Source organism: Exophiala oligosperma, assembly GCF_000835515.1.
Source record: "Exophiala oligosperma strain CBS 72588 unplaced genomic scaffold supercont1.5, whole genome shotgun sequence".
Taxonomy (NCBI): domain Eukaryota; kingdom Fungi; phylum Ascomycota; class Eurotiomycetes; order Chaetothyriales; family Herpotrichiellaceae; genus Exophiala; species Exophiala oligosperma.
The window spans coordinates 3,089,268-3,109,726 of NW_015622822.1; the positions used below are offsets into that span (position 1 = coordinate 3,089,268).

The 20,459-nt window shown below is 51.1% G+C and overlaps 10 protein-coding genes across 12 annotated transcripts; 7 read left to right on the forward strand and 3 right to left on the reverse strand.

Annotated features, from left to right (window-relative positions):
- Positions 1 to 1,547: 1,547 nt before the first annotated feature.
- On the forward strand, positions 1,548 to 4,585 carry PV06_06407 (uncharacterized protein). The gene is made up of 2 exons (XM_016407515.1): positions 1,548 to 2,178; positions 2,232 to 4,585. Exons 1-2 carry the CDS (start codon positions 1,988 to 1,990, stop codon positions 3,793 to 3,795), a joined length of 1,755 nt encoding a protein of 584 aa, XP_016263119.1. The 5' UTR covers positions 1,548 to 1,987; the 3' UTR covers positions 3,796 to 4,585.
- A 374-nt stretch (positions 4,586 to 4,959) lies between these two features.
- On the forward strand, positions 4,960 to 6,815 carry PV06_06408. 3 transcript variants are annotated; one of them, XM_016407516.1, is made up of 5 exons: positions 4,960 to 5,229; positions 5,286 to 5,360; positions 5,414 to 5,544; positions 5,595 to 5,699; positions 5,752 to 6,815. In XM_016407516.1, the coding sequence occupies exons 1-5, from the start codon at positions 5,131 to 5,133 to the stop codon at positions 6,587 to 6,589; spliced, it is 1,248 nt and encodes a 415-aa protein (XP_016263120.1). In that variant the 5' UTR covers positions 4,960 to 5,130; the 3' UTR covers positions 6,590 to 6,815. The 3 variants fall into 3 exon arrangements, with proteins under 3 accessions (XP_016263120.1, XP_016263121.1, XP_016263122.1); XM_016407517.1 differs by having other exon boundaries at positions 4,960 to 5,360; XM_016407518.1 differs by having other exon boundaries at positions 4,960 to 5,544.
- A 249-nt stretch (positions 6,816 to 7,064) lies between these two features.
- Positions 7,065 to 9,259, forward strand: PV06_06409 (uncharacterized protein). Its single transcript, XM_016407519.1, has 2 exons — positions 7,065 to 7,584; positions 7,687 to 9,259. The coding sequence occupies exons 1-2, from the start codon at positions 7,364 to 7,366 to the stop codon at positions 9,005 to 9,007; spliced, it is 1,542 nt and encodes a 513-aa protein (XP_016263123.1). The 5' UTR covers positions 7,065 to 7,363; the 3' UTR covers positions 9,008 to 9,259.
- A 724-nt stretch (positions 9,260 to 9,983) lies between these two features.
- On the forward strand, positions 9,984 to 10,492 carry PV06_06410 (uncharacterized protein; the record flags this gene model as incomplete). Its single annotated transcript, XM_016407520.1, has 2 exons — positions 9,984 to 10,073; positions 10,109 to 10,492. The coding sequence occupies 2 exons, from the start codon at positions 9,984 to 9,986 to the stop codon at positions 10,490 to 10,492; spliced, it is 474 nt and encodes a 157-aa protein (XP_016263124.1).
- Positions 10,493 to 10,934: 442 nt separating this feature from the next.
- PV06_06411 (uncharacterized protein) lies at positions 10,935 to 11,471 on the forward strand (the record flags this gene model as incomplete). Its single annotated transcript, XM_016407521.1, has 1 exon — positions 10,935 to 11,471. The coding sequence occupies one exon, from the start codon at positions 10,935 to 10,937 to the stop codon at positions 11,469 to 11,471; it is 537 nt and encodes a 178-aa protein (XP_016263125.1).
- A 986-nt stretch (positions 11,472 to 12,457) lies between these two features.
- PV06_06412 (uncharacterized protein) lies at positions 12,458 to 12,949 on the forward strand (the record flags this gene model as incomplete). The annotated part of the gene is made up of 1 exon (XM_016407522.1): positions 12,458 to 12,949. The coding sequence occupies one exon, from the start codon at positions 12,458 to 12,460 to the stop codon at positions 12,947 to 12,949; it is 492 nt and encodes a 163-aa protein (XP_016263126.1).
- Positions 12,950 to 13,769: 820 nt separating this feature from the next.
- PV06_06413 (uncharacterized protein) lies at positions 13,770 to 14,081 on the forward strand (the record flags this gene model as incomplete). The annotated part of the gene is made up of 1 exon (XM_016407523.1): positions 13,770 to 14,081. One exon carries the CDS (start codon positions 13,770 to 13,772, stop codon positions 14,079 to 14,081), a length of 312 nt encoding a protein of 103 aa, XP_016263127.1.
- A 1,598-nt stretch (positions 14,082 to 15,679) lies between these two features.
- On the reverse strand, positions 15,680 to 16,423 carry PV06_06414 (uncharacterized protein; the record flags this gene model as incomplete). The annotated part of the gene is made up of 1 exon (XM_016407524.1): positions 15,680 to 16,423. One exon carries the CDS (start codon positions 16,421 to 16,423, stop codon positions 15,680 to 15,682), a length of 744 nt encoding a protein of 247 aa, XP_016263128.1.
- A 148-nt stretch (positions 16,424 to 16,571) lies between these two features.
- Positions 16,572 to 17,479, reverse strand: PV06_06415 (uncharacterized protein; the record flags this gene model as incomplete). The annotated part of the gene is made up of 2 exons (XM_016407525.1): positions 16,572 to 16,973; positions 17,084 to 17,479. 2 exons carry the CDS (start codon positions 17,477 to 17,479, stop codon positions 16,572 to 16,574), a joined length of 798 nt encoding a protein of 265 aa, XP_016263129.1.
- A 276-nt stretch (positions 17,480 to 17,755) lies between these two features.
- Positions 17,756 to 20,021, reverse strand: PV06_06416 (uncharacterized protein; the record flags this gene model as incomplete). Its single annotated transcript, XM_016407526.1, has 3 exons — positions 17,756 to 19,193; positions 19,263 to 19,699; positions 19,763 to 20,021. 3 exons carry the CDS (start codon positions 20,019 to 20,021, stop codon positions 17,958 to 17,960), a joined length of 1,932 nt encoding a protein of 643 aa, XP_016263130.1. The 3' UTR covers positions 17,756 to 17,957.
- Positions 20,022 to 20,459: the final 438 nt, after the last annotated feature.

Consider the following 20,459-nt stretch of genomic DNA (forward strand, 5'->3'; position numbering starts at 1 on the left):
AGACGTGTGGATATCATAAAAATTCGACCCTCAGTGTCCTCTCGGAGGTCGATGCTTGTTAGATCCCGAGGCACGAGTACTCCGTATTCCGTATCCTGGTTTCTCGGAAATCGAACCTCGACTCTTTTGCAGGTGAAACTTCGGCTTTTGAACGGGCAGATTACGGCAGATGTACCTGAAATGATGATCCATTGGGTGTTGCTGGGGCTTGTAAAATGAGAAAACACGACGAGAGGAAAGCCAGGCATGAAGGTTGTAGAGCTGGTCCAATCTTCTCCTCTACCGCGGATATTGGAGCTCGTAAGTAGCAGCCATGGTAGGCGATCCGATGGAGTGGTGCTCCGTGCTGTGCACGCCGCGTGATTGTGGTAGAATTGGGAGCGGAACAACGAGGGCTACAGCGAGAACAAGCCTCTCGACTCCGTAGTCTGATCCCAATCAGGTACTCGGTAGAATTCCTCCCTGTCGTTCGACGGCACCTGTTTCCCTTTTCTGTCCCAAAGCTTGTCAACTTTTGCACAGCCACCACCAGCCTAAAGGGGCAGGTCGCGAACTAGTCATTCGATTCGAGCGTGGGCTGGGCGTCCATTTTCTCCCTACCACCACCCAGCAATCTGGCCAATTGGCAGGAGAGGAAGTCAATTTCGTAGTGAAGGCAGAAGAAGTTGTGCCGAACAATGAAAATCGGTACATTTTTTGGGTTCGCACTTTGACAGAAAGGTGGCCAGGGAGCCGATGAAACACGTCTCGCGGCGTTGATCTCGTGAGTGTAAGGAAATTTGCGGTCCATCTCGATGCCAGTACTCCCTTTGTTTGTTCTGTTTCCGACCCTGGTACATGAGTGCGACGCGGTCACTTTTATTGGTAGCTATCTGTGCGAGTAGTATCTGTTGTGTAACAATAAGCTGCTTGTCATCGGTATATTTTCCGGAGGTACTTTTGCGAATGGCCTCGCCTAGTATAGTGGGAATTACCTTGCCTAGTACAATAGTTTGGTGATCAGCATACCCGTACATACGTACAGTCCCTGGAAGTGGGAGGGAGGAATTGATGGATCGGGGGCCACCACGCTTACCAGACTCCCCCTCCCTCCTTTCGCTGGTGCGTTGGCCATTATACGGAGTAGATGAATCATAGTTGACCCCGAAAGATGATCTAAGTGGGAAGGTGGAATTGCAAGAGGCCGCGCTGACTCGGATGGTGCGAGAGAGAGAAGTTGAGGCGGCTTGTGCCCCTCCTCCTTGTCAAAAGAACACCCCCCCAACCCCCCCTGTTTGCATGGCCGACAGGGAATTAATGGGTGAATCACCCATCACCACCCATCAACATTCCACTGCCATCCGCCACTCATCGCATCCGACATGGCTCTCGAGAAAAGATCCTGGACTGTGGCGTTTGACTTGACACTTCCGAAGTGATCATTTTACATCGGCGACCACCAGACGCAAACACTGTCTACTTGACTTTTACCCTTCGTTGTTTCTCACTGCCGGTGCACACGCCAATCCCCGGGCCAGACGCCCCCAAAGCTTCCTCGTACAGACTGACTGACCTACCGAGACTCCGAGAGGACCCATATTGCCTGGCTTCCAGAACATTACTTCGCCTTTTTTGTGTCCACCCCACGCCGGCCTATCCATCACGCACCTTTCTACCGCCTGAAACGTGCCTTCTCACCTTTTTCAAAAGTACCTCAAGCGCCTGCTCCTTTGTCTCTCTTGTTGCCTGGTCAAATACGCTGGCGAAGAGCTACGGCAGATCGAGTCAATCAATTCAGGCTTCCATCGCCTCAGGGAATCAAGAATCCTCCAGGCCAGCTCAATCCCGGCTATTCAGTAGCTGTTTCGGCCCCTTCTCACCGCATGACCAACCACAGTGCCATAGTCCGTTCGACGATCCTCGGCCTCATTCAATCTATCCGTCCAGATGATGCAGTAATCAACCGGTGAGAGACGACTCAGGCCTGGTCGGAGGGAAAGTCCACATCATGGCTTCGGCCGAGCCGACCTTTGTTGATCCCGACCGCAAAGGCAAGGTTTCGAAACGCTCGTCCAACTCCTACACCAGCGAAGAGTGGCGAAGACACCGGCCTTTAATCACCCAGCTTTATTTCGAAGAGGGTCGTACTTTAAAAGATGTGGCCGAACACCTGAAAAAGGAATTCGATTTTACTCCCACGTAGGTACTTTTGTTGTTTTTGTTGTAGGTCTATCCGCTAACCCGATCCGAAGGGAGCGTATGTACAAAAGTCGCCTCCACACATGGGGTCTAGACAAGAAGAAGAAAGAGCATGAAATGCTTGATTTGGTCCGTCAAGGCTTACAGCAGAAAGGAGATGACAAGGATAAAGTCTTCCTCGTACGGGGGAGGCAAGTTAGCCTGGCCGACGCGCTTCACTACTTCAATCGTAAAGGTATCAAAGATCCATCCAGTCTGTTGGAGCCTCAAGCGGATGGATCTGGCGACTTGTCCTCCCCCGAAGAGGCCGAGGCCAAGACACCTCTCTCCTTCGACGACGACATGCTCGAGCCACCGCTTGAGACTTCCGAGTATGAGCTCTCACGCAGTCCTATGGAGATCGACGGTCACAACAAGTCGATCATGCCTCTGGCTATCAACCCATCCGATATTGCAGACAAGCGACTAGCATCGCTGCAGCAAGCCTTGAATATTCCACATCTCAATCCTATGCCACCCTTCAGGACGTTGGCGGTCGAGTCGACTGTGGTGCAGCAGCCTAACGTGACCGCGGCCGACCAACGGTATTTGGACACCATATTTCAAAACATGCAAAAACATTATATGAGTCTCTTCACTGCGAGAAATCTGTCGGTCCGCAACACTACCGGTACATGGACCGCCACTTCCGATGACGCTCTCGCGGATCGTTTCTACTATTCCATGTACCATGGCTACTCGTTTTTGTGGAATGGGCAAAGAGATCGAGCATTCGACAATTTCTACAAGGCCTTTGCTCTCATCGAGGGTCTCCTCAAGGATGATCATGTTGGGTTCATGATTTACATCTTCGATCTGATCATCCGACACGATGGAACAGGGTACGAGGAGCCACTGCTCATGTTGTTACAGCATCTTGCAGACATGGCCAAAGCTGTCTTTGAGTCAGAGGAGCACCCCATTTTCCTCATTGCTAATTACATGAACCATTCCACGGTGTCTCGGGCATGGTTGGCCGAATCTACGTTGCGAAGGTTACTGGATTTCTTCCAGGATAGCATAGGATACTTTCACCCCGAGACGATTGCGTTGTTGCAGACCTTTGCCACCGGCTTGATGAACCGACAGCGATATTCGGAGGCGGCGGTGCGATTTCAACAACTGGTTGATGCATTCGAAACCACGATGAGCAAGCACTGCTACGAGGTGTGTTACGCATTGCGATCGACATCCGAAGCATATTTCCACATGGAGCAGTATGAAAAGTCATTACAGGCCCTCAAAGCAGCACTGGACCGGGCCGAATGCTTGCCGCGACCGGAAGAACGAGAGATCTACGTGCGATGCTTGAGAGGAATGGCCGAAATTTTCAATAAATTAGGTCGGAAAGACGAAGCTGTCGAAACCATGCAGCATGTTGTTGATATATGCCGGGATTCCTTTGGTCCAGAGCACCCATTCACCAATCGAGCTAGGATGCATCTGAAGTCAATATCAAAGGGAGAAAGCACGAGCGAAGCGGCCATTCCACCCATGGTGTATAGACTAGGTCGAGGCGGGAGTGCGGCCAAATACATCTGGATCTCGAGGTCCAGTCCTACCCGGCTGCAGGCTTGAAGGCGAACTTTTTGCGCAGCTGCTTTACGATCTACACGACTAATGACCATGACACAATTCCCGTGTTTGCGACGGCCGAATACCTGGGTATCAAAACATTGTATACCTTAAGGCGGCCTATTCGATCATCCATTTAGCGTCCGGGGTGAATAATCAATGGAAACAGGATTGTTACCGAGGCGTAAGGCTTCCCATGTCCGACCTGACCTGTCACTTTAGCAATGAGTACCTCGTATCTCAAATTGTTTGGCAGTCGGAATGAGGAATGAGTTGCTGCCGAGTGACTGTCCCGCTGGGACCAATTTGTACGAGGCCAAGCAACGGATCCTGGGGGAACAAATTCAGCAAGGCGTCGCCTAGCCGGGCATCTTGTCATGCGAAGATGGACAGAATAATGTGCTCTAGATGCGCACTTCATTGTCCAGACATGAGCTGGGGCTATTTTGGTATCCCTCATGGCGAGATTGGCACTCCGATGTGCCAATGACGAGCGCCAATCTTCAGGGTGTCTCCCGGGGCTAAATACTGCTTATGGGGTCCGGTTGACAGCCTTTGAGCTCCGTAGCTTCTTTGATGACTTATCGACCTGGAGAGGCTTCACAGACTCAAAAGGGTTCCCAGCAAACAACATGCAGCCTCACCAGGCCAGATGCTGTATTGTACGGAGTACCTACTTTGACTCTACGGAACACAGTAGGTTTGACATTTCATACAATTGATACTCCATAGTCAATGCCTCCTTAGATGGCCGCAGTCAGCATAGGACAGTTATTTACGGAGTTGGTTCTGCAAACCACCTGCAACATGACTGCAGTGTTGCATTTCGATGTTGATACAGAGTAGTGCACCGGACGATCCTGGGGATGCCCTGGTCAGTCAGTGTCCCTTCTATAACTCTACCGCAACAGCGTCAGAGTGAGCGTCTATATACTCCGGACCAAGTAAATACCGGGCGCCCACAGTCATGACGAAATGCAGCTAGGGAAACACCCACTGCTATCTGCTTAATACTCTCTGCTCCCTGCCCAAGGGAAGTACTGTAACCAAGGCCTGAAAATTCGCTCCCTCACGAACACCCGAGACAAGTCAGGCAATGCCCCACCAACCTTGACAGTCCGCGCTCGTTTCGTACAACACAAACAAGGCGGCCCGCATCAACTCGGCTTCGGCTCGAATTGGACCGTCGTCTGGATGGTTTGTGTGTTGACTCGCCAGTCTGAACTCCCTGCTATAAATCCTCTTCTGTACTTTATACACCATACTGTAACCCTCTTCATTGTCCACTCTCGTCACCTGTAACATCCTACGTCTGCGGACGCTCCTCAGTTGCCCACCATGGCCGCCGAAAAGTACTACATCAAGGACGCAATCACGAAAACTGCCGTTCACCACGAGTCTTTTGAGAAATTGTGGGAGACAAAATGGAAGGCTCCAGTGCGTGGATGGATAAACACAGCGGACACATGAGACCAGGGTTGACAACAGTGTAGTGCGCCATGGGTGTGTACCCTTTCATGTTTGGTAGCATCAAAGACTTTGAGCCCGTTGCGCAGGACATTATCAAGGTATGGCTAGCCAGACATGGGGGTGCTTTGGGCGCGTGCTGAATCTGGAGCAGAAAGGTCTGAAGGAACCCTACGACTGGGACGAGTATGCCCGCATGTTCTTCCCCAAAGCTGAAGAGCTGGCAAAAATTGCGGTGGAGGCGGAGAAAGCTGGTGAGAAAGAGAAGGCTTCTGAATACTACCTGTCAGTACCATTTTCTGTCGCGAAACAGGAGCATCACTCACACCATGCAGGCGAAGCTCAGCAGTGTATCGTATCTCACGGTTCCCCACTCCTCGATCGGAACAGCAAAAATATGCTTGGACAAAGGGCAAGGAAGTCTTCTACAAAGGCGCAGGGTCAGCATACCGTGAACCCTTGGTCCGATAGCTAGGCACTGACGTATCCCAGGCTCATGGAGTATCCCATCACCGAAGTCCAGGTCCCTCACTCGCACGGGATCGAAGGTGAAGGCCAGACGGTGCCCATCAATTTCCTCCTTCCTCCCGGGGCGTCCGCTGAAAACCCCGTCCCTTGCGTGTTCATCATCACTGGCCTGGATGGGTACCGGACAGAATTGGCGGTGTGGCAACAGGGCTGGCGGTCAAAGGGTGTGGCCTCCATCATTGCCGAGATTCCTGGTACCGGCGACTCGCCTGCGCTGCGGTCGGATCCCACTTCACCAGATCGTCAATGGAGTAGTGTCCTGGATTGGCTGGCCACACAAAAAGCAATCGACTCCAAGAAGGTCGTGGTCTGGGGCTTCTCAACGGGAGGCTACTACTCCCTCAGATTGGCGCATACCCACCACGACCGGCTGCTGGCTTGTATCAGCTTGGGTGGAGGAGCACACCACATGTTTGATCGAGAATGGCTCGAGAATACCAACAAGCTGGAATACCCTTTCGACCTCGCAAGCACCTTGACTTACAAGTTCGGTTACCCTGACCTCGAGTCGTTTATCAAGGAGGCGGGCAAGTTTTCCCTCCTGAATGACGGAACCTTGGAGAAGCCGTGCACAAAGGTTCTGCTGGTCAATGGCAACGACGACGAGATTTTCCCCATTGATGATATGTTTGTGTCCCTCGAGCACGGTCAGCCCAAGTTGGCTAGAATGGTGAAGGGCAAGAAGCATATGGGTGAACCAGACAGCTTCTTCATCATCCTCAAGTTTATCCATTCACTGCTTGGTCTGGATGGCAATTTCATGGACCAGATGAAGATGCTACCTAGCCGGCCTCAGTATTAGATGTCAAGAGGAACAAGTTGGGAGGGTTTGGATTTGTTGCACTGTCCGGGTGTACATTGTTTGCAGGCTGCTATTCATGCATAGCAAGCGAGGCGATAAGTTGTTGGATCGACAAAAAACAGGGGCATCAGTACTTCATATAGCCACAAGCGAATTCGAATACTCTTTCACAAAGCCTTTTTGGGGGCTTTCTTGTAGAGCATAGCATCCACATAAAATCAGAAACAAAAAGACTCAGGACGATGTTGCCGCTGGCTCTCTGTATCAGGCACAATATGTACCCTGTAAAGTACATATGTCGGAGAGCTTTCGATAACGCCATGCCTAGATGAGGCCTAGACTCGAGATAAGCAATGCCTTTACACGTTATCTTAGGGCATCCGAGCGCCCGGAGGGTCATAGCGATCTGTGACGTTGAAAGCCGCATGATTGCAAGGTCTCACCACACTCCTTCGGTTCCTACTTACAGTCCCAATGAAACTCTGTTTAACAAGGAGAAACACAGCCGGCGAAGAGGACGGGCGTCCAAGTACTCTTCTGGTATTTTTATCGTTGCTGTACCTTGCATATTTGCTTGTTCATCTCGACTCCTGATCGAAATAAATACTACGCGTCCGGGGCCTCGGCTGAAGCAAGTTTCATTATCATCCTCATCCTCCCTGCAATCGCGACATCACGACATTGGGCTTTACGTCCCTCCTAATCGTTACTCTCTCTATCTAATGTCAAGTATCTGCGTGGCTGGCCACCACCACCACTACCACCATCACCACAATGGTCACTGTACCCGGTGTTCTGCGACGGTCTAGCACCGTCAACATTGTCGAGAATGGAGGAGGGTCCAGCGGAGAGTCGTCCCGACGTCCTTCTCTCGCAGACGCACCCGCCCCTCGACGGCCTAGCTTAGCTGGTCTAAGTCTACGGCTCTCCTCACGGTCGAAGCGATCAGGGTCAGGGTCTGTCAAGGAGATGAACGCAATGGCTGAAATGGCAGCGTCAGTAGTCCACCCCCAGTCGTCCGCCCGACAAATGACAATGTCTCTTGTCCGTGAGGGAAAGAGGATATGCTAACACACACGTGCCCACATGTATCACAGTCAAAAGCTGGGTCGAGCCTTCTTCTCCTTGCCGGACGAAATCATCATACAGATCTTGTGCTACCTCGGCCAGAGTGATGTGTTCGCACTTCGACTCACCTCTCGCTCGATGAATTCGTTCCTGAACGCCCACGCCTGTCCGATAACGCGATCGATCCTCTTTCGGTGCGCCCGCGAGAGGACGGCGGATGACACCGCGGAAGATGAGGTGGTCGAGCGGAAAGCACAATACACCTACAACTACATGCAGACATTGTATCCGCAGCCCACGCCGTGTCCGTCGCTGGAATATATGCTGCAGATGTTGAGACGGCAGGCTCAGATTGACAAGATGCTGTCCGTGACCATGAGCTTCGTGCAGATGAGGGTCTATATGATGCCGAGTTGTCCACGGTTCTCGGACTTTCGGCCCTACAGGGACAAGCTCACCCGGCGCATGCATTTGGCCGCGTGGACGATATCTCATTTTCTCGAAAAGTACAGGGACCTCCTGATTCACGTTCATCCTCACCACGAGAGACTCGAAGAGAACAGTAACCACCCGGCCACGTCCCCGACCGATGAAGCAGCCTTGCCGAGCTTGTCACCTTGCCCAGAGTGCAACGAGGGTCTCAAGTCGTTGCTGCGATCGTACCCGGGCACCGAGATCATCCCGGCGTACCACTTCTACGATCTCTGCCGACAACATCTGCGGGCCCTGAGTCGAGCACCGACTTACGCTGGGACCATCGAGCGGCGGTTGCGAGGATGGAGCCGCAAATCTCCCACGGAGGCGGATCTGGCCATCTTTGTGATATTCGGTGGCATTTCGGAACTGTCCAAGTTGAGCATGCTCAAAGGCAGCTACACGCAGCGCATCAACATGATTGGCTCTTTCTGGGACAGGGTCATGCTCGCTGTGAGCTCAAGTGGCATCCTCGACTACAGTCCTTCTTCGTCTTCCCCGTCGTCGTATGCGCAAACGGCGGATACGTCCGACGAGTTACTGCCTGGGTCTCTGAACTCGACATTCAAGAACATCTCGCAAGACAGTCTCTTGGCGGTACCGATCTTTGATCGCTTCATCAGTGCATCCGACGAGTGGATTACCAGGATGTATGAGGTCGTGAGACCCGGCGATCAATTGGCGACGGCTTTTGGGTTCGTACAGAATGTTCTAGCTGGGAAGAAAGAACCGCCTCCTGGTCTCGACACGATCGGTGGTTTTGACTCTGATACCGAGTCCGGGTCCATCTCTGGATCCGAAGGTGCAGTGAATCAAGGACAGAGCAACAGCGACTTTGACTTTCTTGCCCCAGTCAAGGGATTTGATGACTATTGAATATCAGTGGTCCCCTGGAAGCTCGATGGCGGTGATGACTGGTCTCGATGTGCAGTGAGTTCTTGTTATTATCCACCCTCTCTCACTGCAAAACCCGGTTCCACACAAAACTTTTTGATGAAGATGGAGAAAGAAAATGTACCATTACTTCCTACCGAGTATTAAGTAAAAGTGTATCAGTAACGACACCTAGGTAAAGCATTTTTATTTTACGGTTTCATGTACCAATATTATGAGACATTTTCTGAGACATTTTCCGAAACATTCTGCGGCTTTTGGTTCCCATTCATGGTTCCCAATCATGATTCTTATTCATTACCTTCATTACCTACACTGTTGCCTCCTGAAGACTCGAGGACAAGGTTTGTTTTCACCTTTGGTACGGCGTGAAATCTCTCATTGTGTGAATTTTTCCTTTCTTGCTGCTGCCTAGAGGGTTCGAGAACCAGCCGGGGAGGTATAAGTATGTGGTGTTTCCCCCTCTCTGGCCTCGAATTTCCTTTCCTCCTTCGTTGCTGAGGACCATTCAGAGACAGCGTTCTAGAGTTCCTTTTCTCTTGTGTCCTTTTTGTTGTATATATATATACACACATTCGTGGATCTTATCACTCGATCCATCCATATTTGCAACCCCAACATTCGAAAAAACAAGATCCTGGGGTTTGGTTTTGTCTTTGGGAACTTCGATTCTTCAACACAACCTTGTATCCTCCATCACCACCATCACAGACCAACCAATTGATTACTATGTGATATTATGCCGTTGCCTCTTTTTCGACATGTCGACAGTTCAAGGATATGTTTCAAAAAGAGTCCTTCCTATTGAGAGCCGTTTAGGCAAAGACGAAACACTGCAAAGACAAAAGATTCGACAAGTATCATGACACAAATTGGGATACCAAAGTCATTGGCGAGGATAACAGCGACGAGGAAACCTTCGACGACGACAGGTATTACGAGTACGACTCCAAGAGAGATGGCCTCGAGGCTATTCACTCCAATATATCTCGTTGATCGCGACCGGCTATTTGAAGAGATGCGCAAACGACCTGCGCGGGTTTCCGATGTATTGAACCCGATCGAACGCTTACGCGTAATCAGTCTTCCCTCGCAGGTTATCTCAACCTACGGGATACCCACGAACTCTTGGAAACCGTCGAAACTCTCCTAGAAGAAAAGCGTGGATTTGTCGTGGGCGGGTGCAAGTTATCGTCGACCTTCCGTAAGGAGGCACAACCTTATCGACTTGGCGCCGGCGATGAAGAGGTCTCGAACCAGCGTCCAGTGCCATTTCCCCTGCCACACTCCACTCCTTCATTCAAACTCCGCCACACCCTTATCGACAAGCTCAAGGCACATCAGATCGAGGGTGTCAACTTTCTCTGGAGTAAGACCGCTTCACAGTCGACGGAGAAGTCTGGAACTTTGCACGGCGACGACAAGGGGCTGGGAAAGACCGTCCACCGGTCGTCGCTTTCCTTCTGACTGTCTGCCTCAACCCCACAAGGGTCTCTAGTTCTGGTGTCAAACTTTTCGCGTCGTGATGGTCTGTCCCATCCACAGTGATAACATCGGGCTCGGGTGCAATGATCTAGGGAGCGTCCTCGTCCAGACCATGGGAAGTGAAGGAGATCCCTCTTCATAAATGGTGAGCTTGCCACCGGTACCTGCGTCGCCGTACTGGGCATCATGAATATGACGGCATGCGTACCGTAGCTTTGGGGACTACCCGACGAGACACTCTGCTGCATTCAGCCGATTGAGATAGTTGGGTGCTGTCTCATCGGTTCTTGTCATGTAGAAGTAGGTTGAGAATCCGGCATCATCAGTCGCCTCTGTCAGTTGCTGGGCGATCTGGGCCTTGGCTGAGTGGGACCGTGTTCAAATTATCAAACCGCATGTCGGTACAAGAGAGGAACAGGAGTCTATGCACAGCCATATCTCTCAACCCCTTGGTCGATGGGGTTGGCGGTCCGGCCGAGGCGGCGGGGGCCGCTGGACGAGGCGGATTCAGGTACTTGGCCCATTTCTTCCAGATGCCCTTGTACACGTGCTTCTCAATGGCTCTGGGTTCCACTTCCACAGCACATATGTTGTACATCGGGACCGCATCACCTGGGCGAATGAAACCTTCTCCCACCTTGATCTGACTAGCCATGGTCCATCGAAGTTGACAGCGGCCAAGGATGGCGTTCAGAACAGTCTTGGTGGTGTGGCCACCATCCAACATGTCTTTGGCGTCCAGGGATGCGAAGGCCTTTGGGTCGAAGATGAACATTGGCCATCCCTGGTACTTGGTGAAAGTGAGTACTTGGAATCGTGGGCGTCGAAAGAGGGCGTTACTGATGAAGGATTAGCCACCGTCTATGCTAAAGACAACGACGCCAGCGTTGCTTTGAAGGATGATGCGAACCCGAATTCCCAGTTGGGCGAGGACTTTGACTCCTCTGAGGCCGAAGGTTAGAAAGCCAATGTCATGTGTCCTTGCCGCCGCATTCGTGTTCTCCTTGGTGGACAATCAACAATTCCCTATCCGCTTGGGGTGTGAGTCGAACCTAAGAACGCGGAAGATTTGCAAGACAGTCATTAAGGGATCGGATATGACGCCCAGCTCCCATCGGATCGGATCTGATCTAGGGACTTCGACCACAGCGCCCAATGTGTTAATGCCATTTAGCACAAAAATCCAGGCAGCAATAGATTCGACGTTTTACGCCAATTACCATCCAAAGGGACTGGTACAAGCCATATATATATGTGTGTTCTTTCGAACAATGGTCATTGAGGCTCGATACGGCAATGTATCTTGCGAGCCTCTGGTACACGGCTAAGAACCGTAAGGCCAGCCCCTGGTCAGATGGAAGATCTTTTACGGCTTTCAGATGAAGCAGCAGCAGGACAACTGTCATCGAGATGGAAAAAAGAAAAAAAGACTGTACTATCAAAGTGGACAAACTGATGACTTGAGCCTCGTGTACGATTAGACTCATCACCACACTACAACCTTGAGTCGTTGGGGTATATGGCACCTTTCTTCATTCAAGGCTCACTTCTTTGACAGGGCATAATGATACCTAATTGGACGTCAAGGAATCAACTTATGTTTGTTTGAGGCAACGCCAGGTCCATGATGATCAACGCAAAGCTTCTCAATGTGGCACTATCACGAGCCAAAGACGGCTTGTATATCGTTGACCACTGGCCTTCTATCATGCAGCTTCCAGCGAGCCAACTTCTACGTCAAGTTTTGACACATATGGAATTCAGATTCCCTCGGTTTGTGATCAACGCTGGTAGATCGCCCATCTACACAAAATTCGAAACTGAACTCAATCAGGCTGTACCAAGACTCATTCGAGCAAACGCAATTGCAGGGCGGCGTGAGGAGCAATACATCGCCAGACGAAGTCTCCTTCAAGCTGAGCTCGACCACATCAAAGGTGACTAGGTATGGTACATGGACAGCAGACACGGATTTCCTCGCTGGGTGGGAGCTCGCCGCCGATTTCAAGCAAACTTGTTCTGTGGCGTCAAGCGAAAGAGGGCTATATTTGGAACCCAGCGCCAGCATTTTTTCTAAAGAAGGCGCTTGTAGCTGCTATCCTAATCAACAACATAGTACGCGACACTGGTCACGCCAATGATGAACCCTTTTCTCACGCTAGGTCCGTCAGACCGTTTGCAAAGTCAGTCGGGACCAGATCACTCAACCCAACATTATTGGGTGGTGGGAAGCCGACCTTGATCTCGACAGTGAAGTCCATCCTCCTGGTCAACAGCGACGTTAACAAGCGCAGAGACGAGTCAATCCTCGGACAAGAAGACGAAGTCTGGGTACTGTTTTCAGCGGGCGAGAGCGGCTGTGACATGGTCATCAAGACGACAGCGGGTCACAGCGACGTCGACGAGGGCCGAGCACATTGCGCAATGCAATGCGACTAAGGAGGCTATCTATCTCAAACAGCTCGTGAAGGAGCTGAGACGGACCATTGACGGGCCAATGGAGGATTAACTCGTCTCTGCGCTGGTTGACGTCGCTGTTGACCAGGAGGATCGACTTCAGACAGAGCAATAAGAATCTAAAGTTGAATACAAGTATCATTCCCCGAGACAGAATTGCGTGCAGAATGAGTTCGAGTTTCGATTCTCGACGATTCTAGTGTGCAAGTCACGGTGCCAATCGCCATCATTGGATCTGTGTGGAGAGAGATTCTCGATCGGCTTCGAGCGCCTCCTTGGGTCGGTAAGTCTCACTGTGTTCCTATCCTTTCATGCTCTCCGTGTGTTTCCGTGACTGATGGTTATCACACAGGCCGACGACGTACCAGCACATCGGCCTCACAGGCACGGAAGACTACCATCAAGAACTTGGAAGACGAAGCAGAAGCTTACTAGAATAGCGCAGGGATGGGACCAGACCAAGTCAGCGAGCGGTTTGATGCTAGCAAGCCTATCGACCCAGAAACTATCGACGCACTGATCGACGATGACGACCTGATCTCAATGAGAATCAAACAGCTTACTAATAAAACCCCGAAGAAGAAAGGACAGAACGGTGGGTGTTGAATCGAGTTCTTTGTGGGATATTGAGAAACATGACTCTCGAGTATCACGCGTCTTCTCCGAGATATTTGCAGCCAGAATCTCGGCAGGTTCATTCGAGAAGCGAGACATATCATATTTCGTCAGGTGTCATACCGACCTATGGACGTTTCCTTCCCTCACAACTCCTACCTCTACCACGTGGGAATATCGACTGGCAATGGCTAGAGATAGACCGTTCATACCCTCAGAGTACTTCGTACCATACGACAAGAGCAGTCATGCCAAGGGAAGCATTATGGAAGTTCGTTTGGCGGCATCGAAGGAGGTTTTGGAGGTGAAAGTTCCAGCATGGAAAGGTGATGGTGAACGGATGGAGCTTGGTCAAGGGCTGATTGGTTTGGGCACCAGCATCCTTGCAGGCCAACCTCTTCCTGCAAGTCCATCGTTCACGACTCGACGGCTGTCCTCGACGCATGCTCGCAAACACTCGCGAGAGGTTGTCGTCGGGGCGCAAAGACAGTCTGCATGAATGGCACTGCAGCAAGCTTTCACGACTTGACCGAGGCGACCAGCGATAGCGAATTCTCGACCTATTCTCATCCAACTAATAGTGCTAATGAAACTCTGCCTAATTATCTGCATCGCATAAACGCCGCCTGGTGCCTAGTCGGGCAGTTGCCAAAGCTCGGATACGCCTGCTGACACATCTTCGACGCTTGTTTTCCTCCTTCTTCCTTTCTATCACGAGATTCTGGTGAACAAGAACACTCTTTGAGAGAGAGCGAAGTCTGCAAAGGCACGACAAGAGTATCAACCAACTGGATACGTTGTCGTGTCTGAATCCTCAAATCCATCAACATCGCAATAAAATTTGATCCCAGTCATTGTCATCGGACTCTGGCAACTTAAAAACATTCCTGGCAGTCTATGTCAACCCAAACACCTCCAACAAAGAAATGGCGAGATACATCGCGGCGACTGTCAACGGCTGGTATCTTCAGGAGTCATATCCAAACCATGAGCCTCTTGAGGCTATCAGAACTCTCGCGATCAAGTCCACAATCAGCATAAAAGCCAAGATCATGAATGATCCTGTGAAAACCTTTGAGGTGTCTACGTTCCCGGCATTCGAAGGTGATATATATTCGATGCACCGAGTCCCAGGCTCGTGCTCACGCCTTTTTTTTTAAATCTGAAGATGACAGTACGCGACAGGGCATGCCAAACACTCCGTCGTCCGCAGGCTTACAACGTCGTCCCGCTGCTCCTGTTCTCGACGAAATCCAGTCTTTCTCACCACCTTCTTCTGCTGCGCTCCTTGAATGGGAAGGATTCAGCCAAAATGGTCGGGATTTTCCTTGATTCTGCCATCCCAATACACGGGCTGTGTTATGGATGCTTCTTCTACACAACATGGCGTATCCGATATACAGGAAACCACATCATCATCAGAGTATCCCCCCAAAATTATGGGCAACCTGCTCGCATTCTGGAACGCACTGTGTTCCGGGACCTTCGGAAAGATGACAACATGTGTTTCTGTTTCTGTCGTTGACGATATCAAATGGACTGAAAAATCACTCACCCTTGTGGTAAGGCTACGAGAGCGATCCCCAGAACAAGGCCACTCTGAAAACCACTCAAGCATACATGACGACACAAGTTGACTCGTAATCTGGTTGGTGTTATGTGTATGGAGAGTAACCATAAAGACTTTTTGGTGTATACTATACACAGTAAACAGTAGCTCTGTATTATTGTATCAATCCAAAACATCATATCTCTCTCATTTATATCTGCATGATCAAACTCAGGCATGTGTCCATGATACATGACAATGATTGACTACCTTGCACCCGTTGGTCATCAGATGCTATGATACAGCTCTCTGATTCGTTGAATCTCGTCACGAACGACTTCATGTCGTAACATTTGAGCTAGAAGCCCCTCGAGGTAGTTTCCTCTGTGAATTCTCAGACAATACATATCCGTCGATACACAGTAGTCTATCGCCCTCCGTGTCCTGTGATCCATCATTTCCGAGCTCGGAGGATGAATGTACCACCAGAACTGCATATCGTACCAGTTCTTACATGAGTCCGACAGGGTCTGTTTGTGAAAAGAAGGTCAACGCTGACCTCTTCTCGACCTAAAAGGCTCCTCGGTCTCCCGATCGCGTCCTACATCGTCAAACTCGAGGTCCCAGCCCCAGACCGACGGGTTGGGAAGGGGAGTCGCAAACTCGTGCCGCCTCGTCGCCGGGGTTCCACCTTCCGTAGGGTACGTCGGCGCGTTGGGTTCTGGCTCGTCGGGCTGAAAAATGGGTTGATGAGGGGCAGGAGGTTCTTCCAACTCCGAGTACCTCGGCCGTCTGACTGACGGGTCCCTGCCGTATCGACTATGACTTTGACTCGTGGAGAAGCCAGGACCGTAGCTCGAGTAGGTGTTGTCTCGAGTATAAGACGAGCGAGACGTCGAACTTCCATATGCTGGTCGACTACTCGATCCCGTATATCGATCAGATCCAGATCGGGATCCGGATTGAGTTGTATCTCTCGAGTAAGAAGAGTGACTGGGCCTTGTATTTTGATTACCTCGGCCAGTGCCACTGAAACCGGAAGTGTTGCGACCTGAGGAAGATGAACAGTATCCTGACGGCATGTTGCTTGAACAATAGTCAGTTGCAAGATGGGTGCTTGATATGATATAACGGATATGAGTAAAACCTCTTGTCGTTGCCGACACTGTTTTGAAGATTTTGGACCGCCGAAAACTTTTTGGAAACGACCAAAGAAGTCTGGAACGGGAAATATACCAAGGGAGAAACGATAGCATCAAATCCATCTCTCTCTCTCTATGTATATATATCATCCTCGTCCAACCAGACCTGAGACTGTTGGCACCGTCACTTGCTCTGACACACTAGGCAGGCTGGTCCGTTGGACACGCGGGTTTACCAAAGCACCCACCCCTTTTCAAAGTTCAAACAAAACTCCGATCGTCATCGTCGACGAGAGGCTCAGGACCTCACGACACTCGCGTCCGTCATGAACCCGATCCCGGCCTTGATGATTTCGATCAACGTGTCCACCTCGTCGTCACTCCTGGCGGAATAGAGCAAGACGTAATTCGCCGGGACGACTTTCTTGCCCAAGAACGACACGCCCGAGAGGGCGTGGAGCTGGCCCCAACCGGCCCGGATCACCTTGGCCGCGTCCTTGGGCGACAGTACCACGTGGGCCGAGTAGTCCGTGTTCGTGTGGACGTGGGAGACTTCTCGCGTGTGGCCACTCCCCAGGGCGTAGACCGGACAGGAGTCCGCCACCCACATGGCGTCGGTGTGCCGTTCGTACTGGGAGAGTTTGAACTGGACCAAGTCCGGGTTCTGTTTGACCAGGGAAACGAAGTCGGACAAGAATTTCTGTTCGTGGGGACCCTCGGTTATTATCAACGTGACACGACGCCCCTCTTGAGACCATGACCGAGAAAAAAAAAGAATCAAATGTTGACCACGCCACTGTGTGGACATACCTGTTGAACTTCCTTGGGACCGTGTTGGTCAAGTTGTCTCTGTGGGATCGGATGTGGACCGACAGATGGCCTCGAACCGTCCCTTGACTTCTGCGCCTTCGTGGGCTCCCATTCCTCCCCCAGCCACGATCTTTGATCGGCGTCCTCCTCGGCCTTGCTCACGTCCGTCATGTCGATCCCCATCAACCGCAATATGTTGGTGGCTGTCCATCCAAACACGTTTGACGGGAGACCCCCTGGGCCGTAGCTGAGGAACAGTCTGTAGTCTTTCCACGCGATTCGGCCAAGCATCAACGAAGCCAGGGCCGCGACGGCGATCGCTGAATATTGCTTTCTCGGGTCATGGCGAACGCTGTTTACAAAGCCCAGGGCGAGGTCGTGTGCTCTTTGTGCCATTTTTAAGAACGTTACCCGTTGTTGTAAGCGAGATGGAAACGTCTTGTATATTAAAACAACGTTCAGATGCTTCGAAGCTCGTCGTCAGATTTAAGGACCCGTCGTTTTAGAAACACGGAATTCAAAGCCGAATTCCGAGTGGAGAGGGAAATACTTTCGGCGTCTACCTGGGTCCCCTATCTCGGCCGAAACTGACAGCGAGGTTTCGTGGTGTGATGATGTATACCGAGTACCAACCAAAAGAACTATCTGATTGTATTCATTGATTGATTGATTGATTGATTGATGATCGACATAAACTTTGGTTACGGCCGTTTGGAAAACAGCTCGTCCTTAAAACTATACCGAACACCGTTGTAAGCCAGTGGGGATATAAATGCTTTGCCAGAATGTTAGGTCAATCCCATGAAATCACGCACCCATCACCAATGTTGAGTCTAGAAAATGAAAATGGAAAGGCAATACTTGACGACCGTCCTCACCAACTCCGCTGTCCATCTTCAGGCCTCCATCTTCCGACCACGTCCACTCTCACGTTGCCCAACTTCTCGAGTGCGTCCACATCTAGGACACCCCTGCCATCAAACACCCACTTGGGTTCCCTCATGTTATATACAATTCTCGCCCATTCAACAGGTTCTTTGGTGATAGGACTGCTGGATCGCGACTTGCAGTCAGGGCAATCCTTTGGGCACACAGGAATAGGCTTGAGTTCGACGCGAAGACCAGCCACAGAATCGATGCCTTGTAGAGATTGACTTCCCCTTTCACTGATAAGTGATAAAGCCCCAAGCTCTGAAATGCACTCGTCCGAGAATGTCCTGTCAAGCTTTGAGGCTGCTGCAATGGCACTGTCCATCCGCGGCTCCCGCATTGTGTTTCGAAATTGATCGCAGTCGTTGATAACCAGGACCGCATTGGCGTCGGCGCAGGCTTGATATGGATCTGAATAAATTTTAACCCGAGATGGTGTGCTCGCATCGTCCGCTGTTCCGCAGTTGCTGATTTCCCTCAAAATATCTTCTTCGTTGCAGTATGGGTCGAAGATTGCAATCTCCGCGGGCTGCTCGTCAAGAAGATTCTTGATGACATCCACAGCGGGAGACTCTCTAGCATCGCCTGTATTCTTCTTGAAGGCAAACCCAAGCATGACAATCTTTTTGCCTGCCAGATTCTCATTGTATCGCCTCAAGATTCTTCTCGCAAAACGCCGCCGTTGAGAGACATTGAGCGAATTGACTTGGCTCCAGTACTCGGCCACCTCGTCTAGTCCCAGGGATTCCGCTAGATATGTGAGGCTGGCAATATCCTTTCTGAAGCAAGACCCTCCGAAGCCTATGCCAGCCTTGAGGAATTGCGGCCCGATTCGGGCGTCCAGGCCGATAGACTTGGCCACTTCGTTGACGTTTGCTCCTGTCGCTTCGCAAATAGCACTGATAGAGTTGATGCTGCTAATGCGTTGAGCCAACATCGCGTTAGCGACCAGCTTCGAAAGCTCAGACGACCAAGCGTTGATCTGGAGTATCTGATTCCGGGGAATCCATGCAGTGTAGAGGTTTGCGAGCAGATCAGCCGCGACTTGCCCAGACGAAGATTCTGCCGAACCAATTATGACACGGTCCGGGTTCAAGAGGTCTTTGATAGCTGTTCCCTCGGAGAGAAATTCGGGGTTCGAAAGGATCTCGAAAGAAACGCCAGGCCTCAGGGATCCAAGCTAGATAGCAGATGTCAATCGAATGATACACCAAAGGCGACTACGCCCATCTCATGCGTGTAATCCTACCGTTTGCCTGATTCGTTGAGCAGTTCCGCATGGTACCGTGCTCTTTTCGACGATAACGGCTCCGGCTTTGGCATAGAGCGCAACATCTTTCACAGCACCGTCCAAGGCAGTCATGTTCGTTGCCCTTCCAGCGCCCACTCCAGACTTCTTCGTAGGCGTGTTGACTGCCAACAAGATCATGTCCGCGGCGCCTATGCTACCAGCGGTGTCAGATGTGAAGAAAAGATTAGGATCGCGTCTCGAAATGAGGTTTGATCCCGCCGCTGGGTCATTTGTAAGAGCGCCGTCTCTTGTCAATCGGACAATATCATTAAGACCAGGCTCATGGATCGGTAGATGACCAGAGTTCCATCTCGTGATACGGCCTTGGTCTTTGTCCAAAACCTCCACGCGAACGGATGGATTATGCAAGGCCAACACTGCGGCAGTAGGTCCGCCTGTGGTCGAACCGCACGGTCAGCTTCGACTTTCCGCTGCTAGAAGGCTCCTAAGAGACGTACCCACGTAGCCAGCTCCGATCACGCATATTCGACTGATGCAAGGGTTCTCTGGCGAGACGGTTCTGGGGGCTTCCCCGGTGTCACACCGGTTAGTGGTCGCTGGTATTTCCTGCTGACAATCATTGAGGATCTGTGCAATGTGCGTAGGGAAAGCATCTTTGGGATGAGAAGGACGAAATAACGGACTGCTCTCTGGGGTTAAGAGGCCAAAGGAGGAGTTAGAAGAGCTGTCATCAGCGAGAGAAGGTACCAAGTCCATCTTGGCCACCACAGCGTAGATGCAGAGATTGTAGGAAAGCGAAGGCACACAGCATCGTAAAAGGACAGGTTTTAAAGATAACGGCAGGGCGATCGCGAGGGCAAACAAAAAGTCACGGCCGTGATACGAGCGCGTCGCAATGGCTGCTCACATGGTCTCTTGCTGAGTTGACATCAGGATGAAGCGTGCACGCGCATTCAAAGACGCGGTGTGAATGGACAGAAGAGAAAACGATGGGAAATGCAGGGAATATAGAAGAGCCTTGGGATATTGATGTTCCACCCACGTGGTGGCAGTGAGCACATATAACGCGCTGAAACTGAGAATGGGAAAATTGCCACTAGAGGATTCATCATGAGAACACGTCGACATCCCGAACTTCGAATGAGAGGGGCATTGAAGGTCATAAGAGTGGCACTTTGGAACTTTTACCTGAGA

What these genes read in the sequence shown, in the direction of transcription:
- PV06_06409 (XM_016407519.1), top strand. Translation starts at nt 7,364, where the DNA reads ATGGTCACTGTACCCGGTGTTCTGCGACGGTCTAGCACCGTCAACATT. An exon ending in GCAATGGCTGAAATGGCAGC is followed by an intron (nt 7,585 to 7,686) that starts GTCAGTAGTCCA and finishes CATGTATCACAG; the next exon opens with TCAAAAGCTGGGTCGAGCCT.
- PV06_06407 (XM_016407515.1), top strand. Translation starts at nt 1,988, where the DNA reads ATGGCTTCGGCCGAGCCGACCTTTGTTGATCCCGACCGCAAAGGCAAG. An exon ending in GAATTCGATTTTACTCCCAC is followed by an intron (nt 2,179 to 2,231) that starts GTAGGTACTTTT and finishes CCCGATCCGAAG; the next exon opens with GGAGCGTATGTACAAAAGTC.
- PV06_06408 (XM_016407516.1), top strand. Translation starts at nt 5,131, where the DNA reads ATGGCCGCCGAAAAGTACTACATCAAGGACGCAATCACGAAAACTGCC. An exon ending in AAGGCTTCTGAATACTACCT is followed by an intron (nt 5,545 to 5,594) that starts GTCAGTACCATT and finishes CACACCATGCAG; the next exon opens with GCGAAGCTCAGCAGTGTATC. An exon ending in GTCTTCTACAAAGGCGCAGG is followed by an intron (nt 5,700 to 5,751) that starts GTCAGCATACCG and finishes GACGTATCCCAG; the next exon opens with GCTCATGGAGTATCCCATCA.